We start from the raw sequence: 16657 nt of genomic DNA on the forward strand, positions 1-16657 counted from the left end.
TACATCTAGTCCTAGGACTAGGGCTATTGGTTATGCCACAGCACCAGGTGGACTTCCTCAGAAGCACCTGAGGAAGGGTCCATATGTGTTATCCAGTCCTAGAGGCACAGAAACTGGTGCCACAGTCCTGGCATCACTCAGGCTTGCCAGGAAGACAAAGACGCAGCCACCCTCAGCTCCCTCAGCACGATGAGCAAGGCCCTGACTATCACATTTACCAGGGAAACCGACACAGAACTCTGTGGACCAAAGATACACACCCAAGAAAACCCTTATTCATCTCAAAGCCACACTTCTATCCCTTCAAACTGCAGCAGATTAGACCTCTGTGGCACTTATAGACAAAGCTGACATTGATTAAGACAAAAGAAATGACTCAGAGACTACACTCCTGGGCTCACTGAAAGCCAAAGCCAGAAGAGCAACAAGCCAAGTGATACCCCGCATTCAAACTTAAGCCATAAATTCTTCTACAATAAAACCTACTCCATAAAGAAAACAGCACAAATACACCAGATGGGTAGACAGCAACACAGGGACACTGGAGACACGAAGAAGCAAGGTAGCATGATGCCTCCAGAAGAACACAATACTCCTCTAGAACTAGATCCTGAACTGAAGGAAATATATGAAATGGCAGATACAGAATTCAAAATAATTGTTGGAAGGAAACTCAACGAGATATAAGAGAATACAGATTAAACAGGCTAAAGAAATGAGGAAATCAACGAGTGACATGAATGAAAATATTAATAAGAGACAGAACTCATTAAGAAAAACCAAATAGAAGTTTTAGAGATGAAGTCTTTAATCAGTGCAATAAAAAATATGATGGAGAGCTTTAACAGGAGAATAGACCAAGTGGAGGAGAGAATTTCTGACCTCGAGGACAAGAATTTTAAAATAACCCAATCTGACAAAAATAAAGAGAAAAGAATGAAGAAACTCTACATGAAAAACAAGATACTATTAAACAACCAAGTATCCATATTAGATATATTCCTGAAGGAGAAGAAAAGGAAAAAGGCAGGAATGACTAACTGACCAAAAAAATTGTATATGAGTGAAACGATCATTTATACATTCGATAATTGTTTATCGCCATTGTCTACCTTCCTACTAAGCTAGGGTCTCTTTTGCTTTTTGTCTGTTAAACATCTTATTTGGTGACATATTAAGCCAAGTAGACGCAATCAAAAAAAGTCTTCTCCAAGGTATATTTTCATAAAATTGTCAAAAGTTAAATACAAGGAGACAATCCTAAAGACAGTGAGAGAAAAGCATCAAGTTACATAGAAAGGAAAACCCACAGATTAACAGACTTCTCAGCAAACACCCTACAGACCAATCAAAATCCACATCAAAAAGATCATACATCATGACCAAGTGGGATTTATCCCAGAAATGCAATGGTGGTTCAACACGCACAAATCAATAAATGTCTCAAATCACATAAATAGGATGAAGAACAAACACCATACAGTCATCTCAATAGAATCAGAGAAAGCATTTGATGAGACACAACACCCTTTCACAATAAAAACTCTCCACAACTTAGGTATAATGGAACATTCTTCAAAATCATAAAGGCTATAAATCACAAAACTGCCAATATCATACTGAATAGAGAAAAACTGAAAACATTTCCCCTCAGATCTGGGACAAGACAAGGGTGTCCACTTTCACCACTCTTATTTACTGGAAGTTTAGGCAAGAGCAATTATGGAAGAGAAATAAAGGGTATTAAATTTGGAAAAGAGGAAATCAAATTATCTACGTTTGCAGATGACAATGTTATACATGGAAAAACCTAAATACTTTACCAAAAAGCTGTTAGAATTGATAAATCAGTTCAGTAAAGCTGGAGGCTACAAAATAAACATACAAAAAATAGTAGTATTTTTGTATGCTAATGACGAATTCACAGAAATCAAGAAACAAATCCATTCATAGTAGCCACAAAAAGAATCAAATATTTAGGAATAAATTGAACCAAAGAAGGGAAATATCTCTACAATAAAAATTATCAAACACTGATGAGAGAAATCATCAAGGACAAACAAAAATGGAAAAATAGATAGTCTTGCTCCTGAATCAGTAAAATCAGTATCATTAAAATGACTACACTACCTAAAGCAATCTATAGATTCAATGCAATCCTTATCAAAAAACCAATGGCATTATTTATAGTTAGGGAAAACAATTCTAAAATTCAAATAGAGGGGCCAGCATTGTGGCATAGCGGGCTAAGTCTCCACCTGCAGCAAGAGCATCCCATATGGGTGCTGGTTCTAGTCCGGGCTGCTGGTCTTCCAGCTCTCTGCTATGGCCTGGGAAAGCAGTAGAAGATGGCACAAGTGCTTTGGCCCCTTCCCCAGTGTTGAAGATCTGGAAGAAGCTCCAGAACCCAGCTCTGGCCATTGCGGCCATTTGGGGAGTAAACTAGCAGAAGACAGACCTTTCTCTCTCTCTCTTTCAAATAAATAAATAAATCTTAAAAAAAAAAAAAAAAAAAAAAAAGGAAGGTCCTGGCTTCAGATCGGCCCTGCTCCAACCATTGCAAACATTTGAAGAGTGAATGAGCTGATGGAAGACCTTTCCCTCCGTCTCTCCCTCTCTCTGTAACTCTATCACACAAATAAATAAATAAAGTCTAAATAAAATAAAATAAAATTCACATGGAAATCACAGAAGACCCTGAACAGCCAAAGCAAACCTGAGCAAGAAAACCCAAGCTGGAGGCATCGCAATACCTGATTTCAAAGCATACTACACCTATAGTAATTAAAACAGCATGGTACTGGCATAAAAACCAATACACACATCAATGGAACAGAATAGGGAGCCCAGAAATTAATCCATGTGCATACAGCCAATTGACTTTTGCCAAAATGTTCAGACCATATAGTGGAATAAGGATAACCTCTTCAACAAACGGTGCTGGCAAAACTGGCTGTATATATGTAAAAGAATGAAATTAGATTCACACCTCTCACCATATAAAAAATATACTTAAGACAGATCAAACACCTAAATTTAAGACCTGAGACTATAAAGTGGCTGGAAGCAAATGTAGAGGAGACACTCCAAGACATTTGTGTAGGGGATGGCTTCTTGGAGAAGACCCCCAAATGCAACAAAAGCCAAACTAAACAAATTGGACTATATGAAACTCAGAAGCTTTTGTACAGCAAAGGAAACAATTAACAGAAGAAAGAGACAAAATAAAATGGGAAAAAGTATTTTCAAACCACATATCTGACAAAGGATTAATATCCTGAATATACCAACAACTTAAAAAAAAAACTCAACAACAAAAAGTAACCAATCCAGTTGAGAAAAAGGCAAAGGACTTCAATAGACAATTCTCAAAAGTAGAAATACAAATGACCAACAAATATATGAAAAAATGCTCAACATCAGTAGCCATCAGGGAAATGCAAATCAAAACCACAATGAGATCTCATCTCACCCCTGTCAGAATGGCTAAAACCTAAACCCAGAGAGTAACAAATGCTGGTGAGGATGTGGGACAAAGGGGAGCAATTATATACAGTGGCGGCATGTAAATTAGTGTGGCCACTGTAGAAAACAGTATAGAGATTTCTTTAAAAACTAGAAACAGACTTGCCATATAACTCCACAATCCCACTGCTGGGTATATTCCCAAAAGACCTGAACACAATGTATCAAAGAGATAATTGCAACACCATGTTTATGGCAGCACTGTTCACAATAACCAAAACTTGAAATCAACCAAGGTGTCGGTGGTCAACAGATGAATGGATAAAGAAAATGTAGTATTTACATACAATGGAATATTATTCAGCTATGAAAAAGTATGCACTGCTACCATGTCCAACAAAAGGGATGCAACTGGAGGATATCATGTTGAGAGAAATAAGCCAGATACAGAAAGATAATCATTGAATGTTCTCCCTTATATCTGGGAGCTAAAATTTAAAAAGGAAGGAAATAAATACAGAAAAAAAGAGTCTCTGAGTATCAGTGTTGCTGCATGCTTGATGCTTATGTCAAACCAATGGTTAAGAATGTTATACTACTATAGTTTTAATGATCCATGATTACTTAACATATACTGTATTTGGATGAAATGGTAAATTTTCTTTTCAGTTAATGTTTATAGTCACTGTCTATATTCCCACAAAACTAGGGTCTTTTTCCTTTTCACACTTTTTATTTGGTGAAGTATTAAGCCTTTTTACTGTAATGTAAAGTTAAAATATGTTATCTCAAAAACTACAGAGACAAAAGGGAAGGGAGAAGGAAAGAGGGCGAGAAGGAGAGAGAGGGAGGGAAGGAGGAAGGTAATATCATTTTGTTCTTAGACTTGTATCTACAAATCACATTGAATCTTTACATGAATGGAAGGGGAAAGGGAGCGGGAAAGGGGAGGGTTGCGGGCGGGAGGGAGGTTATGGGAGGGGGGAAGCCATTGTAACCCATAAGCTATACTTTGGAAATTTATATTCATTAAATAAAAGTTTAATAAAAAAAACTATAAAAAAAACTAATTAGATATAAATAAAAAAATAAAATACCAGATGTAAGTCAACTGACTGGTGAAGAGAAGGAAGCCCAGTGCCTAACTTTCTTATGTAGAATCAACCTCTTTGACTCTGTATTTTGCTTATACAGGAATTCCACCAAAACACAAGCATAATTTAAACAATAAGGACAAATTTTGAGGTGGAGGTAAAAAGAAGGTACTTCCAGCCTAAAATCTGATATTCATGGGCTAGAGCTCACACAATGAAACCAGCTGCCATTCTGTCTACCATTCAACAAATATTAATTTTATCATATATTACTTGTTATTTATTACTTGTTACTTGTATCATATATTACTTGTTAGTTGTATTGTACAAGTATAGGTAAATGTATGATATACTGAAAGGTAACATAATGGCAGTTTATTTCTTAAAAGGTTTATTTATTTGTTTGAGAGGCAGAGATATAGAGGGATACAGAGAGGGATAGAGGGAGAGAGAAGGAGAGACAGAGAGTGAGGTTTTGCATTCACTGGTTCACTCCCCAGATGGCCACAATGGCCGGGGCTGAGCCAGGCTGAAGCCAGGAGCCAAGAGCTTCTTCTGGGTCTCCCACAGGGGTGCAAGGACCTAAGCACTTGGGCCTTCTTCCACTGCTTTCCCAGGACATTAGCAGGGAGGTGGATCAGAAGTGGAGCAGCCAGGACATATGACACCGATATGGTATGCTGACACTGCAGGCAGAGGCTCAACCTTCTAAGCACAGCGTGGGCCCCCAGCAGTTTATTTACATGCATCAAAATCCAAATACTAAGGTTCTAAATGCTATCTACTCCTTTTTTGACAAAGTACGTAAAGGAGAATTTGAACATTCATTGAATATCCTTAGACATAAAACAGAAAATCCTGCATCCACAGGATCTTTCTCAAGGGAAGAAGAGAGTTGTTAAAGGAGTTGGTTCTTACGTTCCAATGACTATGTATGCAAATGTCCCAACAAGCAGCACCACTTAAGACTAGTAGTTCTGAGATTTGAAACCCTCATCGTGGGAAACCCCTTTTCCCAATGATCTCCAGCTAGCTGCCAATTTGTACTGAAACTCACTGCATTTTGGAACATAGTGAAGTGAATTTTTGGTTGCCATTTTATTTCAAGAAGGCAAACAGTATAATCCCAATTTCATTAATCATGATCATTTAAGTTATATGTCACTTTTTATTAGAAAATGATCCATTTCTTCCAAAGCTACCAGGGACCAGAACTGAATCACTATTCAGGAGGCCAAGTAACCTGATGAACACAGGCAAAGCCTGGGCTCTGTCTCCGCCCTGTTTCCGAAAGATAAAGGATACCATACATGCCGTCCTCGAACTCCAGAGCTGCCCGCCTGATGATGCGTTCCCTTACGTTATCTCCAGCCTGAGCGGATTTGGCCTTTCCATCGCCTTCCTTCCGTATTGATAAGCGCTTGAAAAGAAACAGAAATCAATTCTTCATAATTGAAGGTCTATCTTGTTTCATCACTACTGAAATAGAAAATTAACTCTTTCTCATTACTACTAACAGGCAAATCTGCAATACTGCAGAGAATTCAAAGAAAAACGTAGGTCATGTTGGAGAACAGAAATAATCCTTTAGGAAATAAATGCAAGAGGTCAGATTTGTCTGAGAGGGAGCTATGCCTGCTGGGTCTCTTTGAAGCTCATGACTCCACTGTTCTGCCGCAGACCACTACTACAGTGGCTCGAGGTGCCTATACCGGATCCTCCTTGGGTGCTCAGAGAGAGAACCAGAGCAAAGCAAAAGAAAAGATCCTTGGAAATTTGTGCTTCAGGGCTTCAGAAAGTGTTTACCAGGTGTTGCTGGTAGCCTATTTGCACCTGCAGAGTACAGACTGGTTTTGCTACATCACTCAAGTGACAGAAATGTCCAGAAATCAGCAGGAAATGTACTTTTTGAAGAGCAATGTTTCATTACTTATTTATTTGCTAGGCAGACACAGAAACACACACACACACACTCAGGGGGGAAAAGGGGAGAGAACACTCCCTTTCACTGTTTTCACTTCCCAAATGCCTGCAGCAGCCAGGGCTGAGCCAAAACTGAAAGTCAAGAACTCAATCCAGGTCCGCTACATGAGAGGTATAAGAACTCACTTATTTGAGCCACAACTTCTGACTCCCAGAGTGTGTTTTAGCAGGAAACGAGAGTCAGGAGTGGAGGTAGGCACCAAACACAGTCAGGAGTGGACATAGGTACCATGTAGATACAGAACATGGGCATCCTAACCAAATACCCACCATCCCAGGAAACTAGCTCCATTACAATACCTCCTTGGCACAGACTCTGGTCCTGTTTGCCAACATCCAATCCTTTCTTCCTAGGCCCCGACACAAGTTTTGGATTACAGAGTGTCCTTCTGTAGTATATCCACAGGATAATGGGATATATGTCTATTACATTATGCCTATTAAGTTGCTGAGGCCTAGACACATCTGAATCTAGATTTCAATTCTGGCCCAGCTGGTCCTTCTTCATGCTCTCACTGGCCTCCATGTATTCCTTGTGCAATCTAATACCTACCAGCTGGACACAACCCAACACTAATTGGAAATGATACTCAATACAAGGGCAAAGCAGCTTTATGATCCACATTTCTGAACAAACAAGCATTAAGAATCCAGCAGAGATAAAGCTACCAAAGACCTCATTATCCTTCTCAACCTTCTAAGACAGCCAGCCAAAACCATGTATCGTAACTTAGGACAGGAACAGAAGCCTGAGAGACACAGCCTAAATAAACATAGGGCATAGTGGAATATATTTGTAAAGACAAGGCAGTGTGGGGCTGAACAGCAGCACCGATAAGCAAATCACATTCCCTTACCATGAATCCATGGAAAGCTCCTGCCAAGATCCAAAGCAAGACGTCCTGCTGAGCAACAACCTCCTATCATGTGAAATGACTCCAACCCAGGGACAGTACCTCTGGTAATCTGATCCTTAAATACTAGTAAAGAAGCTAAGTAGGTTACCTCAATTCGTTTCTCATATTTTTCTCCCTTTATAAGGCGATGGACATAAATTTTAGGAATATGAATATCTTCTGGAGCAAATGATCCAATATCTACAATTTCTTCAACCTAGACAGATAAAAAGAAAAACAGCATTTTTAAATTAAATGTTTACAACTTAAACTTTTCATTACTATTTTTAAAGATGCACGTGCCATTGTTAATAAAAGCCACGTAATGTACAGCTTTTTTTAAATTTACCTATTTATTTGAAAGAAAGAGTGATCGCTTCTCAGCCTTTTGGGTAAGATCAAGTGAAAGAAAAAGTGACACTGAGAGAGACATAAAAGGGGAAGGAGAGGAGGAGACAGATTGAGAGAGAGAAAGAGACTGACTGATTGATTGATTGATTGCATAATTAGTTCACTCCCAAATGCCCCTAACAGTCTGGGTTAGGCCAGGCTGACACCAGGAAGCAGGAATTGCATCCGAGTCTCTCATGTGGGTAGCAGAAACCCGAGTACATTAACTACCATCCCCTGCCTTCCCAGGCACATTAGCAGGAAGCTAGACTGGAAGCAGGGGGCACTCTGATTGGAGACGCAGGTGTCCGAAGCATGGCTTACCCCATTGTGCTACAACGTCCACCCCTACTGTGTAGGTTTTTAAAAGTGAAGTATATTAATCCTCATCTCCAAAATAGGTTAGATAGACAATGTCAACAAATACATGAGAGACTTTGTATCTGTACACGTATGTAATTATATCGTATCTTCTGAACCCACAAATGAGGAGTCATTCAAATGCATGCTGCTGAGCAGAACGTAAAGCTCCAGAAGTTAGTGTTCTCCTAAAAGAGCTCCTATTACAAATCTGGTGAATGGTTTATCAGGACAGCTGTTTGAACTTTCACAAATTGCAGCTCAACTGTGCAAAACTTGAAAGCACATTCCTTAAAAAACAGATTTTCAAAATTAATGGGAAATTTATCATATCAAAGACAAAAATCTGTAACGACATCTGCTTGGTCAATTGAAGAACTTTTTAAATAGCGATAAAAATGCTATTTGTAACAGTTTTTAATTGCTGCTGTTGTTAGCTTCCTAGGATCGTGACAGAACTGCAATCACTGAAATAATGTTACTTAACTACAGATAATTGATTTTAATATGGAAATTTCAAAAAGGAAATATTCAGTAATAACTAGAAATATTCAATTTAACATGAATTAAAGTTATTCATGGAGCCCACTGGCATTTTACTGCAATATGTAATGCCTCTACGTTGGTCTGTTATTTTAGAAAAAAGAAAAATATTTTTGTAGCAACATAAAAAATTCAGAATGACAATGATCAAGAAAAAATAAACTCAGATTATCATGGTCAAAAATCAGCTTTCTGAACACAAATACATACCTTTAAATTTTGAGTACTCAGCTAAATAGACACCATAGAAAGAGCAAATAATATTTGTTTAAATGAACTGACTTATACAAAGAGAGCTGCATCAACCTTATCTCCTAAATTATCAACAGGACTACCTAGAAGCCTGTAAGGCTAAGTAGTCTTCCTTATGCTAGTCTCTAGGCTTCCTCCTACAGAGAAAGAACACCAAAGATTACAGGAAACATTCTAGTTATTGTGCAATGCTTCCAAACAGCTGAAAAAGACCAGGATACAGTGAATGAAAGCTATCCTCTCTGATAAATGGAAGAGTCTAGATCAAGGTCAATCAAAAACTCCAAGGAACAAACAGCAAACATGTGAGCACTCAAGTTGAATTAGGGGGTAGACATGTACCTGGGATGTGCTCAGGGAAACCAGGATGACTTCTTGCAACTGCACCATGTCTTTCCCTCCAAACCTCTCTACATTCTGGTGTTTTGCATCCCAGGCAGTGCCCAGGTAAAGAGGAGGTGGAGGTGACAAGTGCAGAGCAGCCAAGCCTCTGCTGCTACTTCTGCAGGTGGGTAGGACTTTCAGCCTTTACGACTCATTCCTATCTTTATACCTTTATTTTTAAATTTTTAAATTTTTTTATTCTTTTTGACAGGCAGAGTTATGGACAGTGAGAGAGAGAGGGAGAGAGAAAGGTCTTCCTTCCGTTGGTTCACCCCCCAAATGGCCGCTATGCCGGAGCACTGCACCAATCCAAAGCCAGGAGCCAGGTGCTTTCTCCTGGTCTCCCATGCAGGTGCAGGGGCCCAAGCACTTGGGCCATCTTTCACTGCCCTCCTGGGCCACAGCAGAGAGCTAGACTGGAAGAGGAGTAACTGGGACTGGAACCCGGCACCCAATGGGATGCCGGTGCCGCAGGCGGAGGATTAACCAAGTGAGCCACAGCACCGGCCCCTCTTCATACCTTGTTAATTCAAGCCTCTGAGTTCTTGATTTTAGAAATGGGTTTACAAATACATTATCCTAAGGAAATATACAAAGGTTTATTATTCCCAAAAACATAAATCATGGAATTCATTATAATACTAATGAGAAGAAAACAATTTAAGTAGTCAACAATAGGGAAATTGTAAAATAAATATGAGGTATCCACATGATGAATCTCATAATGTTCTCATAATAATTAATGGCATCTCATAATTTCATGTTACATTAAAATGTAAGACTTTTGTATAAGTAAATGAATAAATATTTCTAGGTATGTACTTCATCACAATTATTTCTATACTTACAAAATAAAAACTGAAGCACAAATGCTAAGAACAGTTATCTGGGGATTATGCCATAAAATATTTTTGCTTTTATTTTATAAGCAAAGAGAGAAACTTACAAATGTTACTTTTAAAAAATGCAATAGACTCCAAGTAAGCAGTCTTTAAAACTAGGAATACTCACATAGAAGGGCATGTGATAAAATCCACAATTTATTAGACCAAAGAGGGTATGTTAAAAAAGAAATAGAGTCCAGGCCGGCGCCGCGGCTCAACAGGCTAATCATCTGCCTAGCGGCGCCGGCATCCCAGGTTCTAGTCCTGGTCGGGGCACCGGATTCTGTCCCGGTCGCCCCTCTTCCAGCCCAGTTCTCTGCTATGGCCCGGAAGTGCAGTGGAGGATGGCCCAAGTGCTTGGGCCCTGTACCCCATGGGAGACCAGGAGAAGCACCTGGCTCGTGGCTTTGGTTCAGTGCGGTGCGCCGGCCGCAGTGTGCTGACTGCGGCGGCCATTGGAGGTGAACCAACGGCAAAGGAAGACCTTTCTCTCTGTCTCTCTCTCTCTCACTGTCCACTCTGCCTGTCAAAAAAGAGAGAGAGAGTCAGTCCAGTGTTGTGGCACAGAGGATAAACCCACCGCCTGCAACACTGGCATCTCATATGGGTGTCAGCTTGGGTCCCTGCTGTTCCACTTACAATCCAGCTCCTTGCTTATGGCCTGGAAAAGCAGCAGAAGATATTCCTAGTGTTTGGGTCCCTGCCATCCATGTGGGAGACCCAAGAAGCTCCCGGCTTCTACCTGGCCCAGTCTGGGGACTGAACCAAGCAGATAAAAGCGCGTGCTCTCTCACTCACTCGCTCACTCACTCTCTCTGTGTGTGTGCGCGTGCATGTAACTCTGACTTTCAAAATAGTTTTAAAATTTAAAAAGCAAATAGTCCAAGAAAAACTTGTTTCTAAACTTTAGAACATTAGAACATTATGAAATAAAGTAAGGAGACTCCCTTTGCCTATGAGCTTGAAGGTAATAATGTGAATTGTTTTCCTTGTCTAATGCTGTCCCCAGAAAATTGGGCCCTCAGATCTCTTACTTGAATTACTCCAGAAGCTTCCTGATTGGTTCCCTTGCCATACCCTTCATCAGGGCTAAGGATCATAATAGAGAAGGGAAAAAACATAGCACTCTTCACATAAACCAGAAATGATGATAGCAACCAACAGTAATTTCTTCTGGTCCTACCAAAGTTTCAGTTAAAAAAAAATACCCAATCAAGACAAAACAGAATTATTAGAGCAATTACATCATCACTTTCACAATAAACAGTGTTAGTGAAACAACTCTGAGAAAGAATCCAGGGACGTGTAGTCAGTCCCATGCTTTATTATTTTAACATGAATGATTTTCATGGGCATCATTTGTCAAAACAATCTCAACACTCAACAGTAGTGAATATTACAAAAAAATATACAAAAAAAAAATCAAAGCCTTCTTGGAGCTGGTTAGCAGAGTTAGTAGCAAAGGCAGAAAATATTTGAAGTACAAACCAAAAGAAGAAAACATATGTTTTCAGACAATCTGTGAAAAGAGTTTAAAAAACATCAGAGAAGCAGAACTATCTTAATGCTGGCTGTTCAAAGGATTGAAGACTGGGCTAGTTTTGTCTTATCTTGAGAAACAACATAAGAAAGAGGGAATTGGGTAATTGAAAAGTCTAGTGAGATCAGGTGATAACAAAAGAGTCAAAGGAAAGATGACAAGAAAATGATGGGGGCCAGCACAGTGGCATAGTAGGTTAATCCTCTGCCTGCAGTGCCAGCATCCCATATGGGTGCCGGTGCTAGTCCCGGCTGCTCCTCTTCCAATCCAGCTCTCCACTGTGGCCTGGGAAAGCAGTAGAAGATGGCCCAAGCGCTTGAGTCCCTGCACCTGTGGGAGACAGCGAAAGCTCCTGGATCCTGGCTTTAGATCCGCCTTGTTCCTGACATTGAGGCCATTTGGGGAATGAAGCAGCAGATGGAAGAACTTTCTGTCTATCCTGCTCACTGTCTGTAACTCTACCTCTCAAATAAATAAAATCTTGAAAGAAAGAAAAAGAGAGAGAGAGAGAGGGAGAGAGAGAGAGAGACAGGAAGGAAGGAAGGAAGGAAGGAAGGAAGGAAGGAAGGAAGGAAGGAAGGAAAAAAGAAAGAAAACAATGAGTGAAATTAGCTTTCTAGAGAAGAGGAAAACCAGAAGATTCTAAGAGCCCTCATGAACCATGGCAGAATGCACCTCCTAAATAGAAGTAGGTAAAATAGAGAATCAAGGACAAGGAAGAAGACTCATTGGGAAGCATGGGGTAGGCATATGTGTCCTCAGCTGAGATCAAGATCAGGAAAGGTAAGACAGAACACCCAGACTTCTCCCAGGCTCTAGGAAGCGTTCTCATGCAGCACCATCTGGTACAATTAGAAATCCAGACACTGGAGGCTGCTCTAATTAGTACTTGTCTTCAGTCATTAGCAGGAAAATAGAGGCTACGAAATGTTAATCGCTATTGATTTGAACTTTGTTTTAAAAGGTTGCTTTCTCTGCCCTGCACCCTCCCTACTTGATAATTCTGAAAAGTTTTATTTTAAAGCTCGGGGAAGGATAAGAAGTCATTCCTTGGTGACAATGTTTTTGCATTTACTTGGCAAATATCATTTATATCTCAGGTAAGAGAAGAGAAGCTGCAAGGCAATAACCTTCTCATTTTTTATTTTATTTTAGTGACAACCTCAATCCGTTATACCCAAGAAAACGGACCTGACCTTAACAGTTGGTGAAAAATGCTGCACACCTTCAGGAGCAATGCAAAGCGAAGACCCTTGGGGGAAGAAGTGGGGGGAGACTTCCCTTCCAGATTCTGCGCCCCCGCCCCCCAACTCTATCATTTTAACTTTCAAAAAAGTTAGGCAGGAACATTCTTCTTTTGCCAAGAAATAAAAGAGCAGACAACAAATAGTGATATCTAAAATCCTAAGGAACACTAAATAACCCCCAAACTAAGAAAAAGCCATAGAAGACTAGAACAAATGCAAGAGGCAGGCAACGAGCAGTAACACAAAAAGTGTCAAGTTCCATGCAGAGGTGTTCTGGAGGCTGCTTGAACCCAGAGGATGAAGACAAAGAGGAAAAGAGCATAGAAGGCATCATTCTCAAAAATCTAGAGGAGAAAAGTAAGACAAAGGAACAAGACGACACGTATCTCTTAAGCTTCATGTGAAGCTCAGAAACATATGAGAAAAGGTGGGCATTTCAAAGAGAAGGTGAGATGGTGCTTACAACACCTGCCTCCCATGTGAGAGTGCCCGGATTCGAGTCAGGACTCTGCTTCCCATTCCAGATCCCACCTTCCTGCTACCATGCACCTTGGGAGGCAGCAAATGATGGCCCAAGTACCTTGGTCCCTGCCACCCATACGGCAGACCCAAGTGGAGTTCTCAGCTCCTCGCCTTGGCCTGGCCCTTCTCTGGCTATTGTGGGCATTTGCAGAGTGCATTTCCAGAGGAAATCTTTCCAGAGGAAAGATTAATTAACTTATCTTCCTCTCTTCTTTTCAAATAAGTAAAAAAGAAAGTTTAAAGTTTTACACACACACACACACACACACATATGAGAAAATGGCTTGAAAGATAAAAGGGTCAGGAACAAAACATATGGCCTTAGATATCCATATAAAATGCACAAAAACTTACAAGATAAATGACTATCAATGAATCTGCAACCTTAAACACAGTGAGGAACATGACAGTGTAGTCATTATTGAGACTTGGTGGATGAGATGTGATGCTAACATTCTACAATGTCCAGGGAAAATAAGGTGACACGAGAACATTATGCAAGAGGATATACACATGCCTGAAAAGCCACAGACTAGGGACGAGATCTGGTGAAGTGTATTTAAAGTGAATTTAAAAAGAGAAAGAACATCAGATTGATGGCTGTATAATCAGACCACTCACCAGACCAAAGATGTAGATGAAATATTTTTAACAGAAGTGACAAAATTGGCTCAGAAATAAGACAGTACCATCACGACAGATGACAACTATTTGAACATCTTCTGTTCACCACATTCTGCTGATAAGTTTATATTACCTTCCAACAAGTTCTATGTCTGAGTATGAAACGCAGAGAAAATGTGATTCTGGACTTTTAATCAATATGGATAAATTGTTTGGCAAAGTAGAAATAATGGAAATCTCAGGCCGGCGCCGCAGCTCACTAGGCTAATCCTCCGCCTTGCGGTGCCGGCACACCGGGTTCTAGTCCCGGTCGGGGCACCGATCCTGTCCCGGTTGCCCCTCTTCCAGGCCAGCTCTCTGCTGTGGCCAGGGAGTGCAGTGGAGGATGGCCCAAGTGCTTGGGCCCTGCACCCCATGGGAGACCAGGAGAAGCACCTGGCTCCTGCCATTGGATCAGCGCAGTGCGCCGGCCGCAGCGCGCCTACCGCGGCGGCCATTGGAGGGTGAACCAACGGCAAAAGGAAGACCTTTCTCTCTGTCTCTCTCTGTCCACTCTGCCTGTCAAAAAAAAAAAAGAAAAAAAGTTAAAAAAAAAAAAGAAATAATGGAAATCTCAAGAGAAAATGACATTACAAAATTGGAATTTGCAATAGAACAGGAAGAGAATCCTAGATATACAAAGAAGTGTATCCCAGTCTTTGAAGCAAAGCAGATATGTGAAAGTTCACAGAAGTGGTCAAAAATCTTTTGCCTTTTAGAAACTCAAAATGACAAACAGATTTATGAAGGATCTGTAGATCTCAAAACCCCTCTGAATCTGACAACATGAAAGGGGATTATCTTGGTGAAGAAGAGAATAGTAAATTTTAAAATGAATATACAAACAAAACATGGATAGCTATATGTTCCTCATACTTTTTTTAAGATTTATTATTTGAAAGGCAGAGAGAGAGAGAGAAAGAGTCTTCCATCTGTTGGTTCACTCCCCAATTAGCTGCAACAGCCAGAGCTGTGCCAATCTGAAGCCAGGAACCAGGAGCTTCCTCTAGGTCTCCCATGCGGGTGCAAGGGCCCAAGAACTTGGGCTATCTTCCACTGCTTTCCCAGGCCATAACGGAGAGCTGGATGGGAAGTGTAGTATCTGGGACCCGAACCAGCACCCATTAGGGATGCTGACACTGCAGGAGGCAGCTTTACCCACTATGCCACAGTGCCGGCCCCTCCTCACATTTTAGAAGGGCTCTTACAAAAGAGAACTCATGAAGCTTGTCCAAAATGATAAAGATGATACAGGGCGGCTTTCAGGTGTGACTTTCTTGTTGCTACTACAAAGTTTGAAAATTAAAATCACTACCACTTGAACAGAAGATTGTAAAAATACAACAGTTCAATTCCATTTTGCCATCAAGTTGAAGGTAAGGGCAGAAATAGTATGGGTAAGGAGGAACTGCATTCCAAGAAGAGATAGCTAGATTTTATGAATTAATTCTACTGTGTTGACCCACAAAAATGATATTCCAGGATTCTCAAAGAACCTAAAAACAGGATCATAGAATTATCATAAGATGAAAACGGTAGAGACATTAGCAGATGGAGAAAGCAAAAACACTGCTTTTCCAAATGAGGGTTTAGTCAACAACAGTATTCTAGCATGGCTTATTAAATGAATACTTTGTAAAGCCATAAAAAAGAGAAAAAAATATTTCTAGGCAGTACTACAAGTCTCTCCCCAAATCAAGTCGCGGAAAATGAAATTCATTCATTTGTGATCAGTTTGGCACTAGGTAGCCCAGGAGAAAACAGTGTGTGATTTCAAAGGGCATCAGACCAACTCTAGCATATAAGAGTTCTACAGACTCAAGACATAGTGGGAAAATATGACTTGGGTTAAATATCTTTCAGTCAATAAATGCAAACTAAGTAGCTACTGGATTCAACAATAAAAAAATAGACAAAGTACCTGCCTATACAGATACGGGAAAAACAATTATGTCAAAAATCAGAGTAATATTTGGTGGCTTGGAAAAGCCTTAGAAGAAAGTCTCCAAGAGCATACATTTGGTACAACAGTCAGAGCCCACTGGGATATACACTTTTCATATTGCAGTGCCTAGCTTTCGAATCTCACAACTCCACTCCCAATTATAGCTTCCTGCTAATATCCACCCTCAGGGGCAGCAGGTGATGGCCCAAGTGCTTGGGTCCCTGCCACCTACATGAGAGACCCAGGTTGAGTTCCCAAGTCCTGATTTCCATTCACAAGTCCTGACTTCTGCCTGGCCCAACCCAGGCTATTGCGGGCACCTGGGGAGTGAAGCAGCAGTTGTCTATGTCTCTCTCCATCTTTTCTGTCTTTCAGGTACAATTTTTGTATGAAGGAAGGAAATCTCCAGTGCTATGGTTTTTAACTTTTGGCAAAGCACAATTTGATGACAGCTACAAAGCCCCTCCCTCCATCCTCCCTCCTTCCTCC

The 16657-nt window shown here is 40.4% G+C and overlaps 1 protein-coding gene across 1 annotated transcript in view; it reads right to left on the reverse strand.

Moving 5' to 3' along the window:
* Window positions 1-16657, reverse strand: part of OXCT1 (3-oxoacid CoA-transferase 1) — a 153815-nt gene that overhangs the window by 79089 nt on the left and 58069 nt on the right. Inside the window, exons 8-9 of the mRNA XM_062212015.1 lie at window positions 7548-7655; window positions 5865-5979 (exon numbers count right to left, since the gene is read on the reverse strand). Coding sequence (XP_062067999.1) covers window positions 5865-5979; window positions 7548-7655 — 223 coding nt within the window. The remainder of the gene's footprint in view (window positions 1-5864; window positions 5980-7547; window positions 7656-16657) is intronic.

Source organism: Lepus europaeus, chromosome 15, assembly GCF_033115175.1.
Source record: "Lepus europaeus isolate LE1 chromosome 15, mLepTim1.pri, whole genome shotgun sequence".
Classification (NCBI taxonomy): domain Eukaryota; kingdom Metazoa; phylum Chordata; class Mammalia; order Lagomorpha; family Leporidae; genus Lepus; species Lepus europaeus.